The sequence below is a fragment of the Thamnophis sirtalis genome, unplaced genomic scaffold, assembly GCF_051295495.1.
Source record: "Thamnophis sirtalis isolate CommonGarterSnake01/CBP01778 unplaced genomic scaffold, rThaSir2_p1.2 scaffold_6, whole genome shotgun sequence".
NCBI classification, from domain to species: Eukaryota; Metazoa; Chordata; class Lepidosauria; order Squamata; family Natricidae; genus Thamnophis; species Thamnophis sirtalis.
The window spans coordinates 58,742,150-58,769,556 of NW_028261386.1; the positions used below are offsets into that span (position 1 = coordinate 58,742,150).

The 27,407-nt window shown below is 43.9% G+C and overlaps 1 protein-coding gene across 1 annotated transcript; it reads right to left on the reverse strand.

Moving 5' to 3' along the window:
• Positions 1–2,146: 2,146 nt before the first annotated feature.
• Positions 2,147–24,930, reverse strand: HSP90AB1 (heat shock protein 90 alpha family class B member 1). Its single transcript, XM_014054126.2, has 12 exons — positions 24,773–24,930; positions 22,819–22,965; positions 20,702–20,908; positions 19,493–19,652; positions 18,549–18,682; positions 16,601–16,924; positions 14,986–15,151; positions 5,759–5,949; positions 5,176–5,323; positions 3,897–4,165; positions 3,431–3,764; positions 2,147–2,736 (listed from the first exon to the last, which is right to left on the reverse strand). The coding sequence occupies exons 2-12, from the start codon at positions 22,963–22,965 to the stop codon at positions 2,627–2,629; spliced, it is 2,190 nt and encodes a 729-aa protein (XP_013909601.1). The 5' UTR covers positions 24,773–24,930; the 3' UTR covers positions 2,147–2,626.
• Between the last annotated feature and the right edge of the window lie 2,477 nt (positions 24,931–27,407).

Here is a 27,407-nt window from a genome sequence, read left to right on the forward strand (position 1 = left end):
TTCCTAGAGCTGCAAGAGGGTGACTGTTTCCAAACAACCAAGGTCTACAGCAAACCGGCTCTGCATATCCAGAATTGACATAGGATTAGTGATCAGATGTGTATTCTATAACATCCAAACTACAGCTGCTGTAGTTTTGTGCAAGTATCTGGAAAGAAAAGTCAATAAAAACCCCACATGGAATTGGTTGAGATCAAGATGTTAAAGAAGAAACTGGAGGCTTGTTTCTAGTGGCTCAAGAGCAAGCTTTGCCAATGAATTGCGTGAAAGTGAAAGCAGTGTCACGACCAAGTTGCCAAAATTATTCATTGGGAGTATTGTTAGAGATTTGGGTATAGACATAATAAAAACCACTGGGACCATCACATTGAGAAAGTTTTAGAAAATGAGCAGGTTGAGATACTGAACTTTTTATATCCAAACATGCCTGATATAATTTATTGGAGAAGGAGGATGTCTTATTCGTTGATGCTGCTATATAGCCCAGGATGCAAAGATTGAGGAAAAACAATTAGAAAATATTATGAACGAATGTGACTTGCAGGTCTGCTTGTAGAATTGTGATTGGAGCCTTTGGAGTAATATCTAAAAGACTCACTCAGTATCTGAAAATATTGAATTTATTGGACCTGAACATTCTAATTTTACACAAAGCCCCATTCTGCTTGGAACTATCTATATTCTTAGGCCCTCATCTTAATAATTCTTAGGACCTTAAGTTTTCATCTGTCTTAGACTACCCACATATAGTGAAAACTGAAGTATCAAGATGCCCTATAGAAATAAAATAGCTCAAGAATATGGGTGAAGATCACTACACTATAAATATCTGAGCATTCTTCAAACTGACAAACATAAAGCATACTGAAGTCAAGAAGAAGGTTACAAGTGAATTCATTATGAGACCTTAAAGTCCAAATTCATTGGAGGAAACACCATTAAGGCAATTATCACCTGGACAATTCGTCAATAGAAAAAAATCAGCTGGACTAATAGACTGGACACAAGCAGAACTAAAAGCCCTGAATAGGAAGACAAGAAAAATAATGTGAATAAATTATGCCCTTCATCCATGCAGTGATGTTAGATTACTTGCCAAGGACAATAGTTGGGCATGGAATGTTGCAAGTACACCAGATGGTTGAAAAAGAAAGTAGTGCATTGGAAGAAAATTTGAAGAACACTGAAAAAGATGCATTGAAGCTAATTGCAAAAAAATAAAATGATGCATTGAAGCCATGAAGTCTGACTGAATACCAAAGAGACTAAACTAGATTAGAAGAAAGATCAAATTAAGAATAATAAAAGAGACATCGCAAGGTAAAGTATTATATGGCTAATATATTAAAAAAATAGCAGGCAAAGCAAATGACAAGACCAGGTAATGGCTAAAAGCAGTTACGATGAAGAAACAGGCTAATTAATTCTGGCTTCACAAAACCAAGCCTTAAGCAGAAATGCATGCAATGCCAGAATTAAGAAGACACCAATGCTACCTCCACAAAAAAGCTGAAGAAATAGTGCACCACCTAGTGAGCTGCTACAAGAAAATCAACACAAGCTGGCCATAAATAATGACATGCCAAAGTAGCAACACTGATGCATTGGAATGTCTGCAAGAAATCTCATTTTCCTGCAAGGTAGAACTGGTGGGACCACAAAATAGAAAATGGAAGAAACTATAGTGCTCTGGGGTTTTAGAATTCAAGCAGACAAGCATCTGCCACATAACACCCGAGACTTAACAACTGTTGATAAGGAAAGACACAAAAGTCTTGATAGTGGACAGTGGAGTGGTAATGGGAACACTGACCTGGAGGCAACAAAATAGATCAGAAAAAACGAGACAATCATAACAAAGACCTGCAAATAGAAGTAGAATGACTGTGGTAAACTAAAGCAAAGATTGTACAAAAAGTAATAGATGTCTTGGGTGTTGTCTGGAGCAACACGAACACCATCAGCACTAACAAATCACCATCCATCAACTGCAAAAGGCATCTTTATTTGGAACAGTTTACATCCTGCCACAATACCTTCTAATACCATCAAACAGCATCTGCCCTTCCTAAATTACTTGATAACATTCAGTCTAAACATCTGGCTGACTGTGCAACTGACCATGATAATGAAATCAACAAGCCCATTTCATTGTAAACCATATTCTTCTTTATTTTAATTCCAGTAGAACAAAACCATACACAGTGAACAAGATTGCAAGTCCCTGCTTTCTCAAGACAACAGGCAGCAGCGAGAGATTTGGTGGGGGGGAGGGAGGGGGGGGAGTCTCACTGCTATATTTGAGGGAAGGACATTCTCTGGGTGTTTACTTCAGCTATAGTGGGATGGATGTTTGGCGGTCAAGCTAAAACTAGAACAAAATCTTCATGGACAGGGGAGCAAAAACCCTTTGAACAATTAGACTGACCCTTTCCCCCTAAAGCAGCATTTTTGAACAAGCAGACAGACCAAATAAATGTGGAAGGCTGCCTGCCACGTTAGTTACCATTTATAAAAGACACAGAGACCATCTTGAGGGTGCAGTTAGTACTGCCAGGGTTCCTGAGCAAGGTGATGGCACAGGGAAAGAGGGAGGCAGGAAAGAGGGAAGATCAGCTCCTCCTCTTTAATCCACCTCCTCCATGCGTGAGGCATCCTCTTCTCCTTCCAGGGGAGGGATCTCTTCAGATACAGTAGAAATGGATTCTTCAACAGGAACTTCTTCTTCATCAATTCCTAGGAGGAAAGTATTAAGTATTTTAGGCCATGCCCAATTAGAAATAGCGCTACACATCCATGATCTTAGTATGGCTAAAGGTATACAAATATACTAAAACTCTAAAGCCCACTATGAATATCTATATGGTTATTTAGATATGTTGAGAGATCTGAGTAAATCATATTTACGCATCAGTGTTTATTCTACAATTTAAGCATGAAGGTGAGCAAATGTTTTCTCCTTATTGTAGGTTTTTGTATGTACAGCAATGTGTGTGCATGTATAATGAATCTGAGGCAGGGCGCTTACTCTTACTGAGTATGTAAACATCTGGTATTTCAAACTGCCAGTTTGGATCAGGGCTACAAATATTTTCTTGGTGCTTCAGAGTTTGGTATCTGATTCCTGGCAGTGCTTCATAGCCATAGCCAGCCAATGTGAAAGACTGCAGTGTTATGTGGATCACCCCATGTAGTTTATTTACCCTTTCAGGACACATTTCTTCTTGTTAAAAGGTTAATACAAACTTATGGGAAGATTTCCAGGAATACTGTTACCCATATCAAAAAGGTATGTTTTCGTTGAAGCCAAAGATCCACTATTCTGAGGTGAAAACATCAGGGCAAAACACTAATATCGTGAAACAGTCACTAGGCACGTTTTCCCTCTTCAAATAAGTATCAAATTCCTGAGGAGATTTTAGCAACTCACCTAATCCCAGCTTGATCATTCTATAGATTCGATTAGAGTGGGTCTGTGGATCCTCCAGGGAGAAACCCGAAGAAAGTAATGCTGTCTCAAAGAGAAGTACCACTAGATCCTTGACAGCCTTGTCATTTTTGTCTGCTTCAGCCTTTTGACGCAAAGTCTCTACAATGGGGTGATCAGGATTTATCTCCAGGTGCTTCTTGGCCATCATGTAGCCCATAGTAGAGTTATCTCGTAGAGCCTGGGCCTTCATGATACGTTCCATGTTGGCTGTCCAACCATAGGTGCTGGTAACAATGCAACAGGGGGAAGAGACTAGCCGGTTTGAAACCGTCACCTAGAAAGATAAGCCAAATTGTAAGTCATGGTACTGGGCTGGGGCACAGGTACGCTCCCAACAACCATAATAATGACATCATAATGACATCAATGCTCTCAACAATAAAAGGCAACAGCATGACAATCTCACCTTTTCAACCTTCTTCTCCAGTATTTCCTTCATTAATTTGCAAAGATTCTCAAATTTAGATTTGTTCTCTTCCATCTTTTTCTTTTCATCTTCATCTTCTGGCAGTTCCAGGCCTTCTTTGGTGACTGATACCAATGTCTTCCCATCAAACTCCTTCAGTTGTTGAACACTATACTCATCAATGGGCTCCGTCATGTATATTACCTCAAAACCACGCTTTCTCACACGTTCCACAAAGGCAGAATTGGCCACTTGTTCTTTGCTCTCTCCTGCAGTACCAGAGAGGTGGAAGTGGTAAATCTCCAGTTACACAGGTAGACCTCCAATAATATCACAGCACAGTTTCCTTTTAGATATTAGCTTCCATAAAATGGCCCACTGTAAGTGTATTGGTTCTCTGGTTATTAAACCATCCCCAAGTCCTTTAGTATTGTAACCAACTGTTCCTATCCTACTACTATCAGGCAAGGGGGCATTCCAGCTCTTTTATGATGTCAAAGGATGCATTTCCCAAACTGGTAGTACCAGAAAGCAATGCCAAAAGTATTTCATTTACTTTTCTATTTACTATTTTAACATATTTCTGTAATATTTATTTGAAATACCCATAGAATCAATAATTCATAATAAAACTGGATGCCATAGAAGTTTAAGAGGTATTTGTAGCTTTAAGCAATACACTGAAACTGACTGTGTGTTCCACTATTGAATGGCGTGAAGCCAATATTTCAGCACAGAGTAAACCAACTGCAGAAACCCTTAGGATTTTGGAATGCAAATTTCATTTTCTATTATGTGCATTAATATTGCATATTTTAATTTGCATGTATTACATATCATAATTTAAGAAGACTCTGGCTGCGAATCACCATTTTTAAAAATGCATTGAAAAGGGAGGTTTTGGAACTTGAATATGGCATATAGAATTTGTAGGAGGATGAAAATATGAATATTCACAAGCCCTTCTCAAAAGCCTACTTCCTTAAACACTTAAATTAAAACTGCTTAGAGATTCAGGTTTCTGCAATCCTACAGTTTAGAGAATGAGCCCAGCCCTCCCACGCCACTCCATAAGAGCTAGGGAAGGCAATATTTCAGTAGAGATGGTAATAGTTTAGTTTAGTTTAGTTTTATTATAATAATACAATACAGGCTTCCAAAGAACCTAGAAAATTCAATGTAATCTTGAAGCTAAGATCAAGAATAAGATGGCTGTTCAGGGCAAACTGCATTCCTGTCATGGGATATGCTCAGTCAGGGCCAGTGAACTGTCACTCACCTGTGATGTAATAAATGTTCTTCTGGTTCTCCTTCATTCGGGACACATACTCTGTGAGAGAGTTCATCTCATCTCCAGAATGAGAAGTGTGATAGCGCAAGAGCTCTGAGAGACGTTTCCTGTTGGCAGAATCTTCATGGATCCCCAGCTGAAAGTGAATGAGTTTTTATGTATTTATATACCAGGATTTATAGACTCTCCACCCCCATTGCAACAGGGCAATTTAAACTAAAAAGACAAATCTTGATACCATACATATCAAAATTTTCATTTAAGTATGGAAATGAACCAAAAATGGTAGGTGGAGATGATTATAAATCCTTTTCTTTTTATGTGAGAAACAAAAGGATTTTTTTAAAAAAAAAACAATATACCTACCTAAATAGCTTAGCTGTGTGTATGTTTCACAGCTAGCATAGTTCAATAACTAGTTGAACTGTAAGCCGCCCTGAGTCCCCTCAGGGAAAAGGGCGGCCTATAAATAACAAATAAATTCTAAATTCTAACTAGTTAAGTTAGGAAACAAACTAAAAAAAATATTCTGAATTGTTGTGCTACCCAATGGATGGGGTAGAACTCTCACCTTCAGATTTTTGGAAAAGGCCTCATAGAATTTTTTGTAGTTCTCTTTGTCTTCAGCCAACTCTGCAAATAGTTCCAGACATTTCTTGACAATGTTCTTGCGAATCACTTTGAGAATCTTGCTTTGCTGTAGCATTTCACGAGAGATGTTCAAGGGAAGATCCTCAGAATCTACTACACCTCGAATAAAGTCTATGTTTAGAAGAGAAATAAATAAAATCAGGGGGTTGGGGAAACAGCTGTGGCAGTGATATAATCTAGATAAGAACAGACTGATAAACATTTTTTAATCATCCTACAATGATTGCAGGATGAAAGAGAATGTGTATAAATACCATGCATATATTTATTGTCCCTTCTTCTAAAGTGCACTTTGTTCATATTTCATGTCTGATCGAGTTGTTAATGCCCTGAAGAGCTCTTTCACATCCAACAATGATGTGCTATAGAAATATGGAAATAATTTTTGCTTTGTTCCACCTGGATTTATTTTCAGCTTTCATTCTCCTAGATCCATTCACCTGGACCTATTTCTTCCCAAGGCATTTCCAATATCCTTACAGAGGAAGCCATGCAATGCATTCCAATTGTTCTAAATAACTCCCAGTCATTTCGCATTGGCCAAACTGACTTAAGATTGGTGGCAGTTTAAAAACATCCTGAATACCCCAACGTGTCTTCCTTTCTCCTATAGAGCAAAGCTACTTACGACATTTGTTGCAGACACGGATACTGGGAAAGAGGTTAGGCCAGATAATTCATCTATTCCATCCCACTAAACATGTTTTTAAACAAAAGGAATTCAGGGATATGAGCCAGTGGCACAGTGGTTAGAGTGCAGTACTGCAGGCCACTTCTGCTGATCACTGGCTGCCAGCAGTTTGGTAGATCGAATCTCACCAGGCTCAAGGTTGACTCAGTCTTCGATCCTTCTGAGGTGGGTAAAATGACCCAGATTGTTGGGAGCTATAGGCTGACTCTGTAAACCACTTAGAGAGGGCTGTAAAAGCACTGTGAAGCAGTATATAAGTCTAAGTGCTATTGCTATTTATACTTCACTTTTGGAAGAAATAGTGGATAAACAGGAATATGCAAAGAAAACCAATCTCCTTTTTGTCTCCCTTCAACTACCGTATTTTTCGGAGTATAAGACAAACCTTTTTCCTCAAAAAAGAGGATGAAAATCTGGGTGCGTCTTATACATCGAATACAGCATTTTTGCCTCCCGGAGCACCACCCCCTTCACCAAAATGGCCATGCATAACTTATGGAGGCTTTCAGAGAGCTCCTGGGGGCTGGGAATGGAAGAAATGAGCAAAAAACGGGCTTTTTTTTTTACCCCCCAGCAGCACTCTATAAGCCTACATAAGGCTATGCATGCAATTTGTTTAACAAAAAATGGGCCCGTTTTTGTGAAAAACAGGCCTTTTTTGCTCGTTTTTGCCCCCCCCCCGGGCTATTCATGCCTTTTTTTTAAAAAAACAGGCCTGTTTTTGCGAAAAACAGACCATTTTTGGGAGGTTTGCAGAGTGCAAACCCATCCAACCCTTTTTTGGAAAGCTCTTTAACTGACTGATGAGAATTACATTGATCAAGTGCTGTGCCAGCAGAAACAAGATCTTAGGTGTTGCAGGTTGTCAGTGATTTCCTTCTCCAGCACATGGATAAATACACCTGGAAACTTATACCTACTTACCTACTGTATTTCTCTCTCCCCCTCTCCTACCAACCTACCTACTCTCTCTCTCTCCCCCTATCTACTGTATTTCTCTCTCTCCCTCTACCTACCTACCTACACACACTCTCCCCCCTACCTACCTACTGTATTTCTCTCTCTCTCTATTTTTCTCTCTCTATATCCCTTTGTCTACTTATCTACTTAACTACTCTCTCTCTCCCTACCTACTGCATTTCTCTCTCTTTCTCTGTATTTCTCTCTCTTTCTCTCCGTCTCTATTCCTCTATCGACCTATCTACTTTTTAAAAAATTTGCCTCTTCAAAACCTTGGTGCGTCTTATACTCTGAAAATACAGTAATCAGCCCTCTCCTTGCTCTTGTCAGTTTTATCAGAGGAAAACATGATACATTATAGAGAACTCTGGGCTGGCAGAAGAAGAGAGGCAGTTCAATACTAGGACATTGGCCATAAACCCAGTTTTTGGATGAACCATCACTGCTACTTAAGATAGTCTCCATTTCAGAGCAAAGATGATCCCACAGGTCAAACATGGCCCACTATAACTGCCCAACCTTGTACAGTAAAGGTGGTTCTTGACTTACAACCATAATTGAGCCCAAAATTTCTGTTGACTTTTGCCCCATTTTACGACCTTTCTTATCAGTTGTTTAGGGAATTACTGCAGTTGTTAAGTTAGTAACACGGTTGTTAAGTGAATCTGGTTTGTTTCTCTACTGACTTGGTTTGGCAGAAGGCCGCAAAGAGTGATCACATGTTCCCGAGACACTGCAACCATCACAAATGTGAGTCAAGCATTTGAATTTTGATCACTTGACGATCCACAACATTCATAAGTGTGAAAAATGGACGTGTCAATTTTTTCAGTGCCATTGTAACTTTGAAGTCACTAAATATAAGTTGAGGACTACCTGTAATTGTTTGACAGTTGAGGTGTCTAGTTCTAGTTCTAATCTAATGGGATTAACCAGGGGTAAACCCTATTAACACAACATGATTTGAGTTGGGGAGGAGGGCTAGTGTGTCATGGGAACTGCAAAAAAGGGATTAACTGACCCAGGTAATGAACTCTTGGGGAAGCTAAACACAGCCCCAAACAGCCACAATAGGTCAAATATTTGAACGCAGTCCAAAGACCAGTTTTCATACCTAGGTCTCCAAGCAAATGAAAAACTTGAGAAAGAATGACTGAAAAAGCAAGCCTTCCATTTACCCCAGGGGTCTCCAAACTTGGCAACTTTAAGCCTGGAGGATTCCCAGAATTTCCCAGCCAGCAAAGCTCCAGGCTTAAAGTTGCCAAGGTTGGAGATACTTGTATTAGTTCACTTAACTGTGGAAAGAAAGGATGTAAAATGGGAGCAAAAGTCACTTAGCCACTGTCTCACTTAGCAACAGAAATTTCGAGCTCCATTGTTGTCATAAGTCGTACCTGTATTCCCAAAATGACCGTTGTCTTACCTGAACGGTCCTTCTATGGGTGCTGCGAAGGGAATCCAATCATGGGTTAACTTAGCCTTCTAGCCTTGAGACTGAGTATGCAAATATCAAAGTTACGCCTCCTCTGACTGGACTTCCGTTTCCTCCCCAGTTCTTATTACGAAGTCCACCGAAGAAGCATTATGTCAATCCTCAAACAAGCCGCAAGTCATCCGGCACTACGGAGTCAAGTCCAGTCAGTAACAAGTCAGAGAGTCACAGTCAAATGGAGCCCTGACCAGCCGAAGCTGCGGGCGGGTTTGGATTCCCTTCGCAGCACCCATAGAAGGACCGTTCAGGTAAGACAACGGTCATTCTCCTGTGTGCTGCTCCGGGAATCCAATCATGGGATATATCAAAGCAATGAACTCCCAGGGCGGGAGCTAGGCTGGTCAGGCTCCTCCGCAGACGGAAGGACCCTTTGCAACACTCTCCGCCCAAAGGACGCCTCGGCCGAGGCGAAGACATCAATCTTGTAGTGGCGAATAAAAGGCGAGGGGGATGCCCAAGTGGCCGCCCTGCAAATCTCTTCCACAGACGCTTGCGTCGCCCAGGCCGCTGTGGTGGCCGCACTCCTGGTGGAATGAGGAGTGATTCGCCTTGGAACCGGTCTGGAGTGGGTGTCATACGCCAACGCAATGCAAGCTTTCAACCATCGGCCGATGGTGTGGGAGGACACCTTCTGTCCCATTGAAGATGGCTGGAAGGAGACGAACAGGGCCTCCGATCTTCGGAACGACGCCGTGCGCTTCACATAGCGACGAAGAGCCCTGCGCACATCCAGATGGTGCCACTGACGTTCCCGCGGATGAGACGGGTGAGGACAAAAGTCCGGCAGGACAAGTTCTTGAGTTCTGTGAAACAACGAGTTTATCTTTGGAAGAAAGGTCGGATCCAAACGAAGCACTACCTTGTTCGGGTGGAAGATGCAAAGATCTGCACGAACCGAAAGGGCTGCTAGCTCCGACACCCTCCTGGCCGATGTTATGGCCACCAGGAAAGCCGTCTTGAGTGTCAGCAAGCGGAGGCTGATGGAATGTAGAGGCTCAAAGGGGGCAGCTGTAAGGGCCCTGAGAACCAAGGTCAAATCCCACGTGGGATAACGATGTACCGTCGGCGGTCGTAAGTTGGAAGCACCCTTAAGGAAGGTTCGAACTCGCAAGTGCTGGGATAAGGAGCGGCCTTGGCCACCCCCGACCACCGTTGACAAGGCTGTGACCTGCCGGCGAAGTGTGTTTGGTGCCAACCCCTTGTTGAGGCCGGACTGCAAGAAATCCAGAACCTGGGGCACCGAGGCCTTGATAGGATCGACCCCGGTGCGTCGGCACCAGCGGCAGAAGGCCTGCCAGGTAGCTTCGTAAATACGGGTAGTCGACGGGCGACGGGCCGCTTGAATTGTAGAGATGACTTCGTCTGAATAGTGGAGGGCCGCTAGCATCTCCCGCTCACGTGCCACACGGCTAACTGCAACAGCTGAGGGTCCGGGTGCCGGAGAGCCCCTTGGTGGAGCTGAATCTTGTCGTCCGGGATCCTCCAAGGACACGAAACGGACAGATGGACGAGGTCTGCGTACCAGGGACGTCTGGGCCACATTGGAGCGACCAGCAGCACTTCCGCCTGTTCTGTCAAGATCTTCTGAATGACCGACGGAAGGATCGGGAGAGGAGGAAAGGCATAGAGAAGGCCGGCCGGCCAACGGCTGCGTAGAGCGTCTACCCCCTCCGCCCCCGGAGCCTGGTATCGGGAGTAAAACCGGGGAAGTTGTGCGTTGTGCGGGTGAGCGAACAGATCCACCTCGGGCAGGCCGAAGCGGCGAGAGAGCTCCTGGAAGAGAATGGGGTGGAGCTGCCACTCCCCCTGATCCACAGTCGCTCTGCTCAGCCAGTCCGCCTGAGTGTTGGCTTCGCCCGAGATGTGCTCCGCCCGAATCGATGAGAGCCTGGGCTCCGCCCAATGGAACAACCTTTCCGCTTCCAGCATCAGAGCTCTGGACTGCGTTCCCCCTTGGCGGTTGATGTGAGCCTTGGAGGCCACATTGTCGGTCAGGATTAACACATGGTGATGAGATACAATGTCCCGAAATTCCAGGAGAGCCAGACGGATGGCCCGCAACTCCAGCCAGTTTATGCTGTTCGCCAGCTCCTGATCCGACCATCGACCTTGGGCCACCTTGTCCAGGGCATGGGCCCCCCATCCGAATAAGCTGGCGTCCGTTGTAACTTGAACTCGGTCCGGCTCCTTGAATGGACATCCCCTGAGGAGCCTGGACGACATCCACCAATGCAGGGACTGCCTGGCCTTGCCCGGGAGCTGCACCTTGATGTGGGAATGACTGGTATGCGCTCTTTGGAAGGGCAGCAGGAACCACTGGAGAGGACGCGCATGGAACCTGGCCCAGGGCACCACGCTGATGCAGGAGATCATCTTCCCTAGCAGTTTGGAAAGCGACAGCAGCGGTACTCGCCGATGGGATAGCGCATGATGCGCTAGGCGGTATATGCTCTGCCTCCTTTCCGGGGACAGGAAAACCTCGCACGACATCGAGTTGATGGTGGTTCCCAGATGAAGGAGGGACGTGGTTGGGCGCAGGTGGCTCTTGGGCAGATTGAGGACAAAGCCATGGTCCCGCAATGCGTCCATCGTGACCTGTAGGTCTCGGAGGGCCTGATCTCGAGAGGACGACAGCACCAACACGTCGTCCAAATAACAATTGATGCGTATTGGAATTGAGCGAAGGGAGGCTGCCAATACTGCCAGAAGCTTGGTGAACGTGCGCGGGGCCGAGGAAAGGCCGAATGGCAAGGCCCGGTATTGATAATGACGGCCGTTGAAGTGAAACCGCAGGAACTTCCGATGTGCCGGATGAATGGGCACATGGAGGTACGCTTCTTTGATGTCTATGGAAGTCATCATGTCGCCTTGGCGGATGGAAGCCAATATGCTCTTCAGAGAGTGCATTTTGAATTTTTGGTATTTGATATACTGATTGAGCTGTTTCAAATCTAGGATTGCCCTCCATCCCCCGGAGTTCTTTGGTACTAGGAACAAGATGGAATAAAACCCTAGGCCTCCCTGCCCTTTGGGAACTTGTTCTATGGCCCTGATGGTGAGAAGATGAGATATCTCGGTGTCCATAAGGCGCCGCTTTGACGGGCACCTGGGCACAGGGCACCTGATGAACCTCCTCGGGGGGATGGATAGAAATTCTAGCGTGAGACCCAAACTCACTACTTGAAGGGCCCAGGCGTCTGACGTGAGCTCCGCCCACCGGTGGGCGAAGGCCAAGAGACGTCCTCCTATGGGCCCTACCTCCTGCGAGTCAGCGGTATCTGCGAAAGGATCGGTTGCCCGCTCCTCGGAATGACCGTCTACTCTGCGCCTGACTCTGCTGGCGCCCCCTGTCTCTGGCCCCGGGTCGGTCCTGGCCACGGTCCTGTGCCTGGGAGAACCCCCTGGTATAGTTGGGGACATAGGGGGCAGAGGTAAACCCCGAGTCCCCAGACCGAAAGGGCTGCCGTCTACCATAGGGCTGTGGCCTTCTGGCCACACGGGCACTTGTGGAGGGAAGCACCCTACGTCTGTCCCGAGTCTCAATGAGAATTGGATCCAGCACTGAACCAAACAAGGCCCCGCCCTTAAAGGGCGTGGATGCTAGACGCCACTTGGATTTGATATCAGCTTGCCAGTGGCGGAGCCAGAGCAAACGGCGAGAAGCCACATTGGAAGCCACGGCTCGGGAAGCAAACTTTGCCGCGCTAAGGGTGGCATCAGCAGAAAACTCTAGGGCCGCTATCAGTTTGGTGACATCCTGATGGAGGCGCAGTTCCTCCGGATCCAGCCTTTCCTGTAGCTGTCTCAGCCAAACTAAAGAAGTCCTATTAAAGAAGGAAGCTGCAGTGGCTGATCGCAAGGCCCACGCTGCTGCCTGATGAGTCTTGCGAAGGACCGATTCGGCCTTGCGGTCCTCGGCCTTCAATCCTTCCGAAATTTCAGAAGGAATTAACGCCGGTGAAGCAAGAGCAGCTATGGGAGCATCCACTGTGGGAAACTGCAGGAGGGCCTCCAACTCTGGGGAAGATGTGAAAAGCTTCCTATCACCAGACCCAGGGGGCTTAACCGCGGTCGGCTCATCCCACTGCTTTTGGATCAAATCAAGAAAAAGCTTGGGAGATGGGATAAAATCCTGCAGAGCCACCTGCTCAGCAAAGAGCCGCTCGGTGGCATCCAGGCCCACAGCAGCACTTTCTGCAGAAATTGCCTCCCCCATGTGGGTGGTAGTCTTGGCCTTATATAGCAGGGATTTGAAAAGAGTGTGCCTGAAAAGCCCAGGGGGCGGAGGCTGGTCCACAGGAAGGCCCTCGTCACCAGAGAGTTCCCTATCCTGGATTTCACCTTCCTCCACTAAAGGAGACTGTGCGCTAAACACAGAGTGTAAAGGGGAAGGAGGATCAGTTTGCAGAATGGAAGAATCCCCTTGTACTGCTTGGGGAGCCAGGCCTGAGTAGGCCAGAGTAGGCCTGGAGACCTGGGACCTACGTGCTAATTCCGCATCCACCCCTCTGGAAATAGCCTCTGAGATCATGCTGTAGAATTCAGCAGAAAGGCCCAAATCCTGGCCCTCCAGAGGCCTGAGGCCTGCAGCTGTGGGGGTGAACGTGGCAGAGGGCCCAGCGCGTGGAGGTGAACGAAGAGAAGCCCCACTAGCCTCCGAAATAATTGGGGGAGAACGAGGCCCGAAAGCCCCTACCTCAGGAATAGGGCCCTGGGGAAGCTGAATATCAGGAGACCAACCCTGCTCAACAACCCTCACCGGAGACACAGGCTGCTGAACCAAAACCGGAGGGGAAGAAATGGGAGCCCCAGATGCCTTGGGGGGAACTTTGGCCTTGTCCTTGCGCTTGTGCGACTTATCCCGAACAGTAGATGAGGCTCGAGGCCTACTAGTAGAGGCCCTGGTCGCGGCCCTGTTGGGCCCAGGGCTGGCCCCTCCCTCGCCAGGGGAGCGGGGCTCAGAAACTGGCCGGACAGTACCTTGCAATTGATCAGCCATGATATGAATTTGAAAGAGCTCAATCAGCGAGACAAAGGAATGCAATTGAAAGCACTTCGCCAAGAACGCCACGTGGAAGCAGAGACCAAGAGAAGCGACCTCCTCCCTGAGTCAGCAAACTCGAGTGAGGGAAAAGGGAGGGGCGGAAGCAGTGCGCAGACTCAAGCGCGCGAACAAAATCTGCCTTCTCATCCCAGGCGTTAGAGCGCATGCGTGAAAAGCGCTTCCAAATAAGGTCACCGGCTTCAAAGGCGCGAAATTCAAAGGAACCGCAGGGGAAATTCCCAAACAGCCGATCCGTGTAACCCTCCGGCAGCCGCTCCAGCGAGGGCACAAAGGAGGGAGGCGGGGAGGGGGGGAGACCCGCTCCGACAAGCCAAAGCCTCGGATCTGACCGCGCCCGCGGGCGGGTGCTATCCGGCAGGGGTGGCAGCGCTGGGAGACTCAGCTTCCTTGCGCGCTGATGATAAGGGAGGGCAGGCGGAGAACGCCCCACTCCAGCTGCAGCGATCCGATATCGCTTTAAGGGAAATAGCGAGGGAGGAATCTGCTGACAGCAATCTGCCGCTTTACCTCCAATCCAGTAAGAAATCCACAGTGAAAACCCAAGTAATTTCATCCTTAACCCTGAAATATTAGCAATTAATCAAGAGAGCGTTGAAAATAAGTCTCGTAGGCTTGACTGAGTAATAAGGACTGGGGAGGAAACGGAAGTCCAGTCAGAGGAGGCGTAACTTTGATATTTGCATACTCAGTCTCAAGGCTAGAAGGCTAAGTTAACCCATGATTGGATTCCCGGAGCAGCACACAGGAGAATGGTGATTTTGAGTCTGATTACTGTCACTGTCTGTTGCCAAAACCAGTTCAGATTGGATTAACGGATGACTGAATGAAGCATGTTATCGGAACAGGAGGATTGTAAATGCAGATTAGTCAGCCAAAGGCTAATTAAGCAGCTTGTCATTCTAGCTGGAAAAAAAAATGCAGGAAGGCTGCAGGACTTACTCAAATATTCTGGGATGAGTTCATCACAGCTGTCCATGATAAAGACCCTCCTGACGTAGAGTTTGATGTTGTTCTTTTTCTTCTTGTTTTCAAAAAGGTCAAATGGAGCCCGACGGGGGATGAAGAGGAGCGCCCGGAACTCCAGCTGCCCCTCCACAGAGAAATGCTGGGAAGATTGGGGAGAACAAGAAAGCCCATGAGCCCCTGACTAATTTCCAATTGATTAACATCCGCTAAGAAGCGAGCCATCCTTGACCATAAAAAACACATTTTGTTCTTCCCTTTCTGCAATGTATTTGCTGCTCTGTTCCAAAAATGGTTTTAAGTGGCTTACTAATAACACAAAAATAAAACATAGAGCACAAAGGAAACGCAGCAAAACTCATTACCGCAAACATCAGCAAACCATCCCACATCCATTAACACCCTAGAGGCAATGCAATTATGACAATTACCACCATCAATTCGCAAAGGCTTTCTAGAACAGCCAGCTCTTGGCAGCTTTTTCCTGGATGCCAGCAGGGTTGCTATTGACTTAACTTCGGGCTGTGTACTCCTCCAAAAGACAGGGGTGCCACTAGAAACAGCATGTCCCCCCCTCAATTATGGCAATATGAAGAGACTTGAAGGGGGCTCTCCCAAGATCTTGGCAGAAACTGTGGGAGAAACTGATTCCACCGATATGCAGGTCCTGCATTATGTAAGGTTTTAAAGAACCCGGACTTTGAATTACCCAAAGCTAAATGGAAGCCAGCATAGCTCTCTCAATCCAGCCATTAATTGGGCAAACTGAGAAATTACTTTAGCTGTTGCATTCTGGCCTTTGCCCTAAACTGGGAAGATATTTGTGGGGAAATCTCCTGAAATAAGAAAAAAATTATGAGTTTTGAAACGAACGTGTGTCAGAAAAAATTCCTTGTACACTAGCAGAAAACTCCCAACTCTTCCTGAAGGTCAGAAAAGGACAGAATCTTGTTCAAATACTGAAAGCAACCACCAGAGACAGACCTCATTTTCAATATTATCTTCTAAATTTGACTTTAACGGGGCCAAGCAAGCAAAAGAAAGAGGAAGTCTCATTCTCTCCTCCGCCCACACTTGCACTATGCTAAATATCATCTTACGGAAAAACTGACACAAGGGACAATAACGTTCACGGTATGCTGCAGTTCCCATTATTTCCATTTATCTAATCTTGAGGCAGGGTCTTATATTGACTGGTTATTTTTCATGCCAGGCGTGAACTGAAGTTTTCCCTTCGCAGGGGGAACTGCCTTTAACAGTTTCATCACGGAACAATTAGCCAACAGTTAAGGAACACCTTGAAATATTCTCTGCTGCAACAGTCAGAGAAAGCAGGTGCAAGAAAAAAGAAGCTAAAAGTTGTGTATTGGTGAGAGCTGCCTTAAGTGGGGGGAAATGTGAAAGATATTCTGTAACAAGCAAAACAATGTGTCAGGATTCAGGGCTCTAACCAGGCAATTGTAAACAGTAACATTAAGCATGGTCAGTTCTAAAGAAGCCCATCAGCTGCCATTTGGACCTCTTTCTGCTGATTGCAAAAGTCAGACGGACCTCCAGATCAGTTCTCCCTCTCATCGCCCCAGTCACTCACCTTGACTGCCAGGTGGTCTTCCCAGTCATTAGTGAGGCTCTTGTAGAACTCGCCGTATTCCTCCTGGGTGATATCATCAGGGTTGCGGGTCCAGATGGGCTTGGTCTTGTTCAGCTCTTCTCGGTCAATATACTTCTCTTTGATCTTCTTGGTCTTCTTTTTGCTCTTGCCGCTTTCCTCCTCCTCCTCATCGGAACCCACATCCTCAATCTTGGGCTTCTCTTCATCTTTGGGGGCTTCCTCTTCCTCCTCCTTCTCAGCTTTCTTCTCCTCTTCCTCCTCAGCCTCATCGTCGCTGATCTCCTTGTCCCGCTCCTTTTCCATCTACAAAGGCAAGGAAAAGCGTTACTAAGGTCTGCCGGATAAAATGAAGGACTGGCAGATGCAGCCTCCTTCCCATCAAGTCTACTGCAGGCGCTCAGAAAATGAGGCAAGTCCTTTCCTTAGGACGTTCAAGAGCTCCAAGTTTGTTTTCTAAGGGATCTTTGAGGATTTCTGCTGCCTGTTTTAAAGTGTGCGAGTCCAACTTTGGATTAAAGACAAAGCCAAACAATGCTCTTGAGCACTTGAGTGTTAACACCTGCATGCAACTTCATGAAGTAGCATACCTTTTACCCTTCTTCATTTGCCATTAAACCCAAGCACAGTGTTTAACACATTTCTATTGTAGCTTTTCAGAACAATTGGTAATTGATAACGTAGTCCTTGACTTACAACAATTCATTTAGTGACTGTACAAAGTTACAACGGCACTGAAAGAAAATGACTTTTAACCATTGTTCCCACTTATGACTGTGGCAGCATCCCTGGGGTCACCTGATTTACATTTGGATGCTTGACAACTGACTCATATTTACGACCATTGCTATATCCCAAGGTCATGTGATCAACCTTTTGCGACCTTCTTACAAGCAAAGTCAACGGGGGAAACCAGATTCACTTAACACCCTGTTACTAATTTAAGAACTGCAGTGATTCACTTAGAAATCTGGTGAGAAGTCAGAAAATGGAGCAAACTCACTTAAGAAATTTCTCACTTAACAACATATATTTTGAGCTTAATTGTGGTTGTAAGTAGAGGACCAGGGTGATTCTGAGTCATCCAGGTCATGGTTGTCCCAAAGGTGCTTTTATTATGCATTAATTATAATTGTTTATGGTTATTAATTAAAATAAGACTTTTATCACAGGCAAAAGAATTCTTTGTTACAAAATCATACAAGATGCTCTGGAGCAGTATGTGTGGGATGACAACACATACATGATGACATCACTGTGTGTATGCCATCGTTTTGACTTCATCAGGCTTGTTATAATGTTGGCCATATTTGAGTAAATCTGGAAATGTCACTTTTACCCACCAGGTATCAAGTTAAACCTGTCCAAGCTCAGAAAACATATCATACTTGTCTGAATCCATTTGCTTGTTGAAAACAGGCAAGCTAAGTGCCGATCAAATGATTGTTGTCAAGGACTACCTGTAACTCTTTGCATTAGCATTAGGATGCTTCTTCAAACTTCAGCCAAAACCTCTTTCTCTCCAATTCTCACCCATTGTTTCCACTTCTGGTGACTAAATCTGCTTGCTCTGTGTGCAGGACAGCCCTTCAGATATTTAAAGCCTATTACCCCTCTTTCCTTCTTTTCTCTTTTTCTCCAGGCAAAACTCTTCAACTGTTTTTCAAAAAACCTGGTTGAAAAACCTTTCACAATTCTGATCCCCCCCCCCCCCAAGATTAATCAATGTTCTTCTTGCACTGACTTACTTTCAAAACATGTTTTGGGAATGTGGTGAAACCCAAATGCTACCATGGGAAAAAGAGATTCCCAACCTTGGGAGTGTTCAGAAAGTTATTTCCCCAGAAGCAGGAATGTGAAATTAGCTGTAGTGAAGAGCTAGAAGCAGCAAGGCCATTTATTATCAGACCTGTTGCTCCCCAATACGTACATAGAGGGTGATGGGGTATCCGATGAATTGTGAGTGCTTCTTCACAACTTCCTTGATACGGCGCTCCTCCAGATATTCTGTCTGATCATCCTTTAGGTGCAAGATCACTTTGGTGCCTCGGCCAATTGGTTCACCTAGAACAAGCGAAGAGAGCCAATTTACCAGGGCCAGATACTGCATTGAGTTTTGAGGCCTGTGCTATTTCCTCAGAATCTAAACTGAAAAATCCAGGTCAGAACTTAATGGGAGTGTTTCTAACAAAAGTCAACATTACAATTTGCACCAAAGTTTCCTCTCCTGTCAAAAATATATGCACTGCCAAGTATAACTTTCTAGAAATATAGTCTGTATTTTAAAAGAAATCTTCCTGAAAAGCACAATATTGCCTAGAGGGGAAAAATGCTGCTGCTGCTGCTGCTGCAGCAAAAAAAGAAAGAAAGAAAGAAAGAAATTAACATTGGAAATGTAAATGAAAAAAGAGGAGTAAAGGTATCCAATGAAATGTACGGTAATTTCTGGGGTATATGAAGATTTCAGTTAGAGGTATGTCCCGCAATGTTAACAAGCAAGGCATGGTGTAACCGCATCGTATCCAATAAGATACAGGAAAAAGCTGTGTCTTCCGTTTTAGGTATACCCATTTTAATCTAGTAATGATGTGGAATCATGCATATCACTTTATGCATTAAGTTTGTCTTAAGGACAATAAAAATGTAGCTCCACCATTTTTTAAAATATTAAAAATATCCCATCGTCTAAAGTTTACCACTCCATCCCTGTTCCTTAGCAGTCCTGGAACCACAATGAATGGTGCAGCAAGTAATGAACAGGCTGTCATAATCTGCCTGCTACTTTGGAGCAACTAAAAACCCTGGTTCAACCTCCTCCCCCTCCGCCATCACTCTTTATATAGATGGCAAATGTTTTGCAAGAGCACTATGTACCATGATCAATCCGAACAGTGAAGGAGCCTCCTGCAGATGACTCCCAAGCATATTGCTCATCATCATTGTGCTTGGAGATGACCACAACCTTCTCGGCCACAAGATAAGCAGAGTAAAATCCCACACCAAACTGCCCAATCATGGAGATGTCTGCGCCAGCCTAAAAAACAAGGGATGCAACATGTATAACAGGCAACAGTAACTTCTACCATGCCAGATTACAAACAAAGGCATTGATATAGCAACAAAAGCATGTTTTATCCATAGGAAATTCAGCTCAGCTACACCTTATGGTAAATTTAGCAGCGCCAAGTAAGAGTGGGTTATAACTCCGGCTACATTCTATGCATATAGAAAGTACATCTTGAACATAGGATTCCATTTTTTGTAATGTTTGGTTTTGATTTTATTTATTCAATTTGCTTAGTTACCTTCTTCACATGGGAAGCTGAAACCCCTGTAACTATTTCACAGACTCCATGCCACTACTAGATTCTTAGGTCAAGCCTTATTTATTTTTAAAGCAAATTTCCTGGAAATGCCTTGGTCAGGTTTTCAAGTACACAGACAAGACAAAACAGTATCTCAGTCAGTCAAAGGGATCCAAGAACCCCTTTCCAGTAGAATAAATCATGCCCATGATGTTATTTTGCTTAAGGTGAATTATCTTATTCACAACTTTTCTTGCTAGTACTCAAGACTCCTATTTTGATGCCCCTGCTAGTTTGGCCTCTACTCTATAAACATGAAGCTCTGACAATCCTCACCAGACAACTTTGTCTCTTTCAGCAAATGCCCTTCTCCACAGTCAGTTCCTATCTACAGAAGATACACCCCATCACCAAAGGAATTCAGCTGACCACCAAGTTTGAAGTTATACATTTTAAAACTCTAATTCCTTTTATCAGGGTGGAATCAGAGCAACTAAATGAAGCTGAGCATTTACTGGCCCTTCCTCACACCTATGCAGTGTTTGCAACAGATATATTCTCTTTGTGCCTGATAGAGAAACATCTGTCACTGCTAGGATTGGACTCTCAACCTTCCAAGTGGGAGGCATCTTCACCTCTAGATCATGCACTACTCAATTTTGAGGATATACATATTTATGACAAATTGACCACATTATGAAAGAACTTTTGATGTCAGAACTTCATAGCCATGTGAAGACCCTAAGCATTTCCAAAAGTCTAGATTGAAGCCACTCACCTGCAATGCTTCCATGAAGGCTTTTGTGCCAGACTTGGCAATAGTGCCCAGATTGTTGACAAGGTCTGCCTTTGTCATTCCAATGCCAGTGTCCACCAGCGTAAGGGTACGGTCTTGGGGATTGGGGATGATATCTATTTTCAACTCCTTGCCACTTTCCAGCTTTGAAGGATCTGTTAGACTCTCATAGCGGATCTTGTCCAAAGCCTAGAAGGTTAAAAATTGTATGTTTTGTGGATTCTGTCAAGCTTCAACCATAATTCAAGGATCTATATTACCTCTAGTTTTAAAGAAATGAAGTCCAGGAAACAAAAGATTGGTTTGAAACCTTAAAAATGAAAAAAAACACACCCACAAACCTACTCCAGAGCATATGTCTGTTGCGAACAGCAAAAGGACTCATGTGCATACTCTAGAGAAACTTAACTGTAAGATATATTTTTAGTACAATCTTAATTCCCAGTCATAAAGGCAACCTTCTGGATTTAATGGTGCTCATTCCTAGTCACTGAATATATAATCATAATCTAACTCAGCTTTATTAGGCTTTAGAAACAAAGGGGGACACCATATTGTTGCTTTCTTGAAAGTAAGACTGATATTCTCCTGTACTTCATAATTTAATCAAAGAATTGATATTTTGCTTTGGTATAACATGGCAAATGCCTCATCTCCTCTCGTATAGTGCAACCAATTAGATCATCTCAGTAAGTGTCAAACAAAAAAATACATGCATGGACTTGAAATTGTGAAATCTGCAACCATAAAAAATGAAGTGATGATCTTGGCTTAAAGGAATTTACCAAGGTTCACGGGTAATTACCACTCAATAAAGCCATGATCACAGAACCATGGCAGGGAGGGCAGCTGATACACAGCTACTTATAAATAAAAAATAGGATAGAGGGGAGTCTTAGGTAATATGTCCCTAATGAGCTTGACTTTATATTGAAAGCTGGAAATCATCTTTCAAACAGGAAGGGCTAGAACAGGCAAGTGGTTACAGCCAAGGTAAAATTATACTGACTTAATGAAAGGGTATTTTAATTAAAATAGGAATATTAAGATTACTCTCCCTGCATTTAATATGGTCAACATTGTAATTCAATAGCAAGCTTTTGAAGCATTCCAGGAACTGCATTCAAGACTTTCAGAGTTCAGATAGAGCATTGATCCTGAAGTTATACAACCTGAGATAAATCAGGGAGGACTAAAATTGAGCCGCATTAGCACATAGCTAGCTACTAATAGGAACAGAACATAGAGACAGATGGACCATTTGTATGATCTTAGCTTTGATTTTATGCCCAGTGGCAGACATTCAGCAACACAATTGGTCTGTCTTCCATTATGGCAAAGCCATGTTTCCTTATGCCTTCATATTAAAAAGCATGGAACATTAGGAGGCTCAATTCTGTTACTAAAAGTAACACACCAAATAATTTTTGCAATTATTGTACCTAGTATTAACTCTCTTTTCTAGTACTATCAAATCAAAAACAAATATTAATGTGCTTATGTTTTAGAAAAAAGTATACAAGAATATGAAACAGCCATGCAAAAGAACTCACAGGAATGACTAACCTATGGCAGAGGAGCAACAGGGAATTCTACTTTCCCTTCTAACATTTGCTTGGTCATTAAGCTGAGCCCAATTGAGGACTAGAGCTCTGCACCTTTTCTTACCAAATCCATCATTTGTTTTACCTGTAATTTTTTCTACTAATGCCAATTTTTTTTACCAATAGTATTGAAATAGAACATGCCTTAAAGAACTGGATTTACTCCTTAAATCTGAAGTACTGTTCTTTAATCAAATTCACTGATCATTATTTTTTAAAAACTGTTTTGAATTCCTTAATCAAAATATAATATCATGCTATTAGTTGGGTTTTATACTACGATGTTATCCAGATCACTTGTCATATTTTTTTTCAAACTAGTATCTTTTACATTGGTTGGATTTATTTCCTATCTCTTGGGATTTCAGGGCAAAGGACTACAAGGAGATGTGATTTAAATTTTAGTTTTACTCAATCCACTCCAAATATTACCAATTTCCCTGCACTCTTGCCCTCTACTTTTCCTCTGCCCTAGCTCCAAGTCTCTATACTCACATCAGAGGCATTGGAAATTAACTCCCGCATAAAGATTTCCTTGTTGGAGTAGAAAGTATTGATGATCAGGGACATAAGCTGGGCGATCTCTGCCTGGAAGGCAAATGTTTCCACATCCTCTTCACCATGCTGGATTTCTTCAGGCATCTGGAAAACAACTCAAGAGTTCACATCCTTTGTAATGGGCATATACCTTTTTACAGAATGCTGAAAGTTGCATCTTATATTGTGGATTGTAACAGCCAACTACCTTGCAAGAGAAATCTCTAGCATTGCTTGCCTTTAAAGATGGAGGACTGAAATTATGACAGGCTTGTATTTCAGACCTAGCTTAATAGCCACAGGTTGCTGAAAATAAAGAAGTGAATGGCTGGGGGGGGGGGGGGCAAACGGCATACCTTCTTCCTCCTTACCGAGTATACCTATTAAAAAAAATGAATCCTACTACTAGATGGCAGCAGTGCTCTCCAGCACAAAGCATAACCCTGCTCATTCTCCCATCTCCTCCAGGTCCCTAGAAAATTATTTCTAGTAATGAGCATAGTGCATTTTTAGCTCTGTTACATCTTTACTAAGCCAGAACATCGGAAATCTGGAGTTCCAGATAAAATGTCAGCCCTCCCAGGTAAAACAGACAGGTAATGGAATTAGATAAAACTAATTCCACTTTCTGTAAGGCCATATGAACATGATCTGCGAGTCTGAAAGTACAAACTTCCCACAACCACCTTTTAATTGCTTGAACCTAGGACAATCCTTCCTAAATTTCGTTCTCTGACCATTAAACTACTACCATTAAAATTTTGTTTTATAGCATTTATTTTATTTCCTGCCTCTCTTGCCTGCTTGCTTCTCAATAAACAGCATCACTTTCACTCTTTCCCCAAGGTCATCCACACATTCCATTACATCACCACAGCTTAAATCTAGATTTAACACATTGTGATTCCTTCATCCTAAATCCCCCCCCCCCAAAAAAACCCAAGGATTTATAGCCAGGATTATTTCTTGGTTTAAAGAGATCATGGTTCAAAAATGAAGCCTCGTAACACGTTTTGCAACGCTACCCGGAGATCCACCTCCGCTTTTTTTTCTTTGTTCTTTTGACTCCAATTCTAATCCCGCTGAAATTTCCACGGATATGAGCGAAAACAGCAACAATCTCAGCCGTTAGACCCAGATAAAAATAGATAAATAAAATATATCATCTATCTATCTAATCTATCTATCTATTTTTTTTTGGTCTATCTATTTTTTCATATCCATCCATGTTGGCATCCAACCTTAATTCAGAGATGCTGCTCTAATGCCCGAAACACACGCACGTACGTATGTACGTATGCATGCATGTTTCGGGCATTAGTTAAGGCTGGATGCCAACCTATTTACAACTCGCGAGGGACAGAAACGAAAGCGGCCCTTTTGCAATGCCGAGGAGCGCGGGGTACTCGAGGAAGGCGCAGCGCCAGACGCGGGTTTCGCCTTGCTCGCCAGGCTGCGGATAATGGTGAACCAAGCCGGTGAGCGGAAGCTAATCCGAGGCTCGACACTCAAGCATGGCATGCTAGCGCGGTGTGGGGGGGGGGGGGGAGGAGCGGGCAAGCAGGCCTGGCGCAGTGCACGCACCGCCACAAGGCTTTGCCCGCCTGGCTAGGCCTTATACCCCCCACCCCCCGCGGCCACGCCGTGAATTAACCCGAATCGGGGTCTTAAGCGCCGGCGAGCCCGCGAACTGAGTCCCGGGCGTTGGTAAGAGACCCGGAGGCCCAGGCGCTCGGCTCGCCCGGGAAGCACGTGGCCCGGGGGACCCGGCCTCCTCCTCGTCGGTCTTTACTGCGCCAGAGGCGGCAGCGAAGCAGAGAGAGAGAGAGACGAGACTTTTCCGGCCCGTTTCCATGTAGAAACGGGAAGAGAATCTTCGACTTTCCATTTCTGGCTGGAGGAGGCCGCTTACTTTGATCGACGGCGGGAGAGACGAGCCTGGAGCACGGCGTGACCTTCCGACAGGGAGAGCGGCGCAGCCCGGAGAGGAACTGTCGTCGTTTCCCTCGGCCCTTTATAGAGGCTGATCCCGCAATCCTTCGGGCCTTTGCTCCATCCGCCTTAAAAGGGCCTCTTCCGAGATCGACAGCACCCTCTGATGGCGCTGTTGCTGTGGGCTGCCTTTGTTCTTCTCGGCTTTGAAATGATGCCATCCCTTATCTAATAATGGAAGAAATCCTTTCATTGGATTGTCAAGGGTTCTCCTAATCTCTTTTAACAACCACCTAGTTGTTTTATACGCTGAAAAGCAAATGTTTCCAAAGCCTACAAAGCATGAGTCCATTTGCATCCCAGTATTTATTTATTTATTCTCTGTTTGGGTGAGTGATGGATGTATCTGGTGCAAATGCTGTTTTTCTGTTGGCACACACTATCCCCACTTTTTATAAGGGCTCACATTAATAGCTTTTTTAAGCCTGATTTTTATTCTCCTTCAAGTTGCTTTGATTGATGGATTAATAGGTTAACAACACATGTTTTTATTTGAAAATAATATGGGGATGTTTCCCAGAAAACAAGGCACTTAAAAGCTAGGTTTGTACAACATGCATGCTTACTGGTGTTTAACCCAAATGTTTCAGTTTACATAAATACACTGAACTATACACTGATTTAGTGGACTGGGTTTACCTAAAATACTAAGCTGAAATGTAAGTGACTAACTTGCAGTATCCTATGCAAACCCTGTATTAAGTATTGCAATTGCAATATATTTTAAAATAATGCCCAAAATGAAATTATAGTGTACTCTTCCTTTATTCCACGCCCCCCCAAATGTCTTACATACCACAATATCTCTACAGTATTATTCCCATATACAATTCCATGATCTATAATATATAAAATCCACCTGGTATGAAAACATTTGAATTAAAGAGAGGTTATGAATGGAAGCTTTGTTCTAATTTAAGGCAAATAATTTATGAACCAAACACTGAAGGAATATATGTGGGTTTATTTGTTGCTAAGTAGACTTGATTGGCAATTTAAAGGCTTAGAAACCTGGGTGTCAGAATTGAGCATTTTGTGATAGTTTCAAACATCCAGAGTCAACCTATTTTTTTAAACGAAATTTTAAGGGCAAATGTGGTTTCTTAAACCTTATAGATGCATAAATACTCTTAAAAATCTCAACCCGCCTCCTTTGGGTTGGTTTTTGACATCAGAGCAGGAGTTATGGGCCAGCCACAATGGGACCCCAGTTACATTGTTTCAACCAACCCTCTTAAAACTCTTCCCACAAACCAAAACAGACCAGAAAATCTTAGCCACCATCATTCCAAGTTTTCAACAGCCTTCAGCCTTTCTGCAGTCAGGCCAGAAAGATTAAATGTGCTGCACTTGAAGATCTGTCCCATTCCCATACAACGTTATGATTTGTAACGTTAAACCCCAACTTTTCTCCAGTGTTTGTAACCAGCTGTAACAATTCATGACAGATATAATTGCCCTTCCTAACAATGTTACCTTATAGATCAGTTTCCTGTCTACCAGCAGAATAGCAGCAGGAAATCAATAAGCCATTCCTGGTTAGCAAATGATGATGGAGATCTGCTCAGCAATAACTTAAATTTCCAATAAAAGAGACTATTCCATAGCTCAGCGCCTTTGCTTGCCAATACTTCATTATTAATCTAGATAACATCAGTCTTCAATGATGTTATGCAGTTATTAATGAAACATCTGCAAGAAAACAACCAAACTCAGAAAGCACCAAGGATCCCACATTAGCAAAAATGTATGGATATACTTCAAGTCTCTAAAAAGAGTAATAAAATAGAGCTTTTATACAAGCACCTTGCCTATTAGATGCTCCGTACCAGCTCCTTTAATATTTATTTTAATAAATCTAAAAGAAATGGTTGGGGAAGGAATATTGAAATATGAACATTTCTATCTCTCCAAAAGTCCAAAACTTGGAAGATCTGAAAGGCTGAAACGTTTACAGAATTTCTGTTTTTAATCACCAGTAGTTCTACAGTTGTATCATAGAGAAATTGGATTAAAAACAATAAAGCAGGTTGAAAATGTTTACGACGGGGTCCATGGAATGGCTCCGAGTCTGTGTTTAATGCTCATCATTGTAATCTAAAGGTGGGTTTTTTAAAATCTCGTGGTATTGTGGGATCCACCGATCTTTCCCTTTTAAGTGAAAGCGAATGGGCGGAGGGCGGAGACGTTCAGGTTCAGCGCTTTCTCCTGTCTCCTCTTCGTGATGTTCTGCAGTGATGGCGACTTGGCGGGGGTTGAAATGGGATCTAAAATGGGGCTTGCATGAGTAACAGCTCGAGGGGCGATGGAAGAGAGACAACCTTTCGCTCTTCAATCCCAACCATTTTGATTGGAAAAACTTGGCCCCGAGCACTTCCAGACGTCAGAGATCTCGCTGGAGAAAGCACTTGTGCACGCACATTCAGAGACGTTCGCTCGTTCTTGCCTTTGGATTCCGCGCAAACTTTCTCTCGGCTCTTCCCACGGCTCGGTTGGTTCCCTCCGGGAGGGTCCTCAAACGGCTTTGATTGACGTGTTTCAGCCCAGGGAGGCCG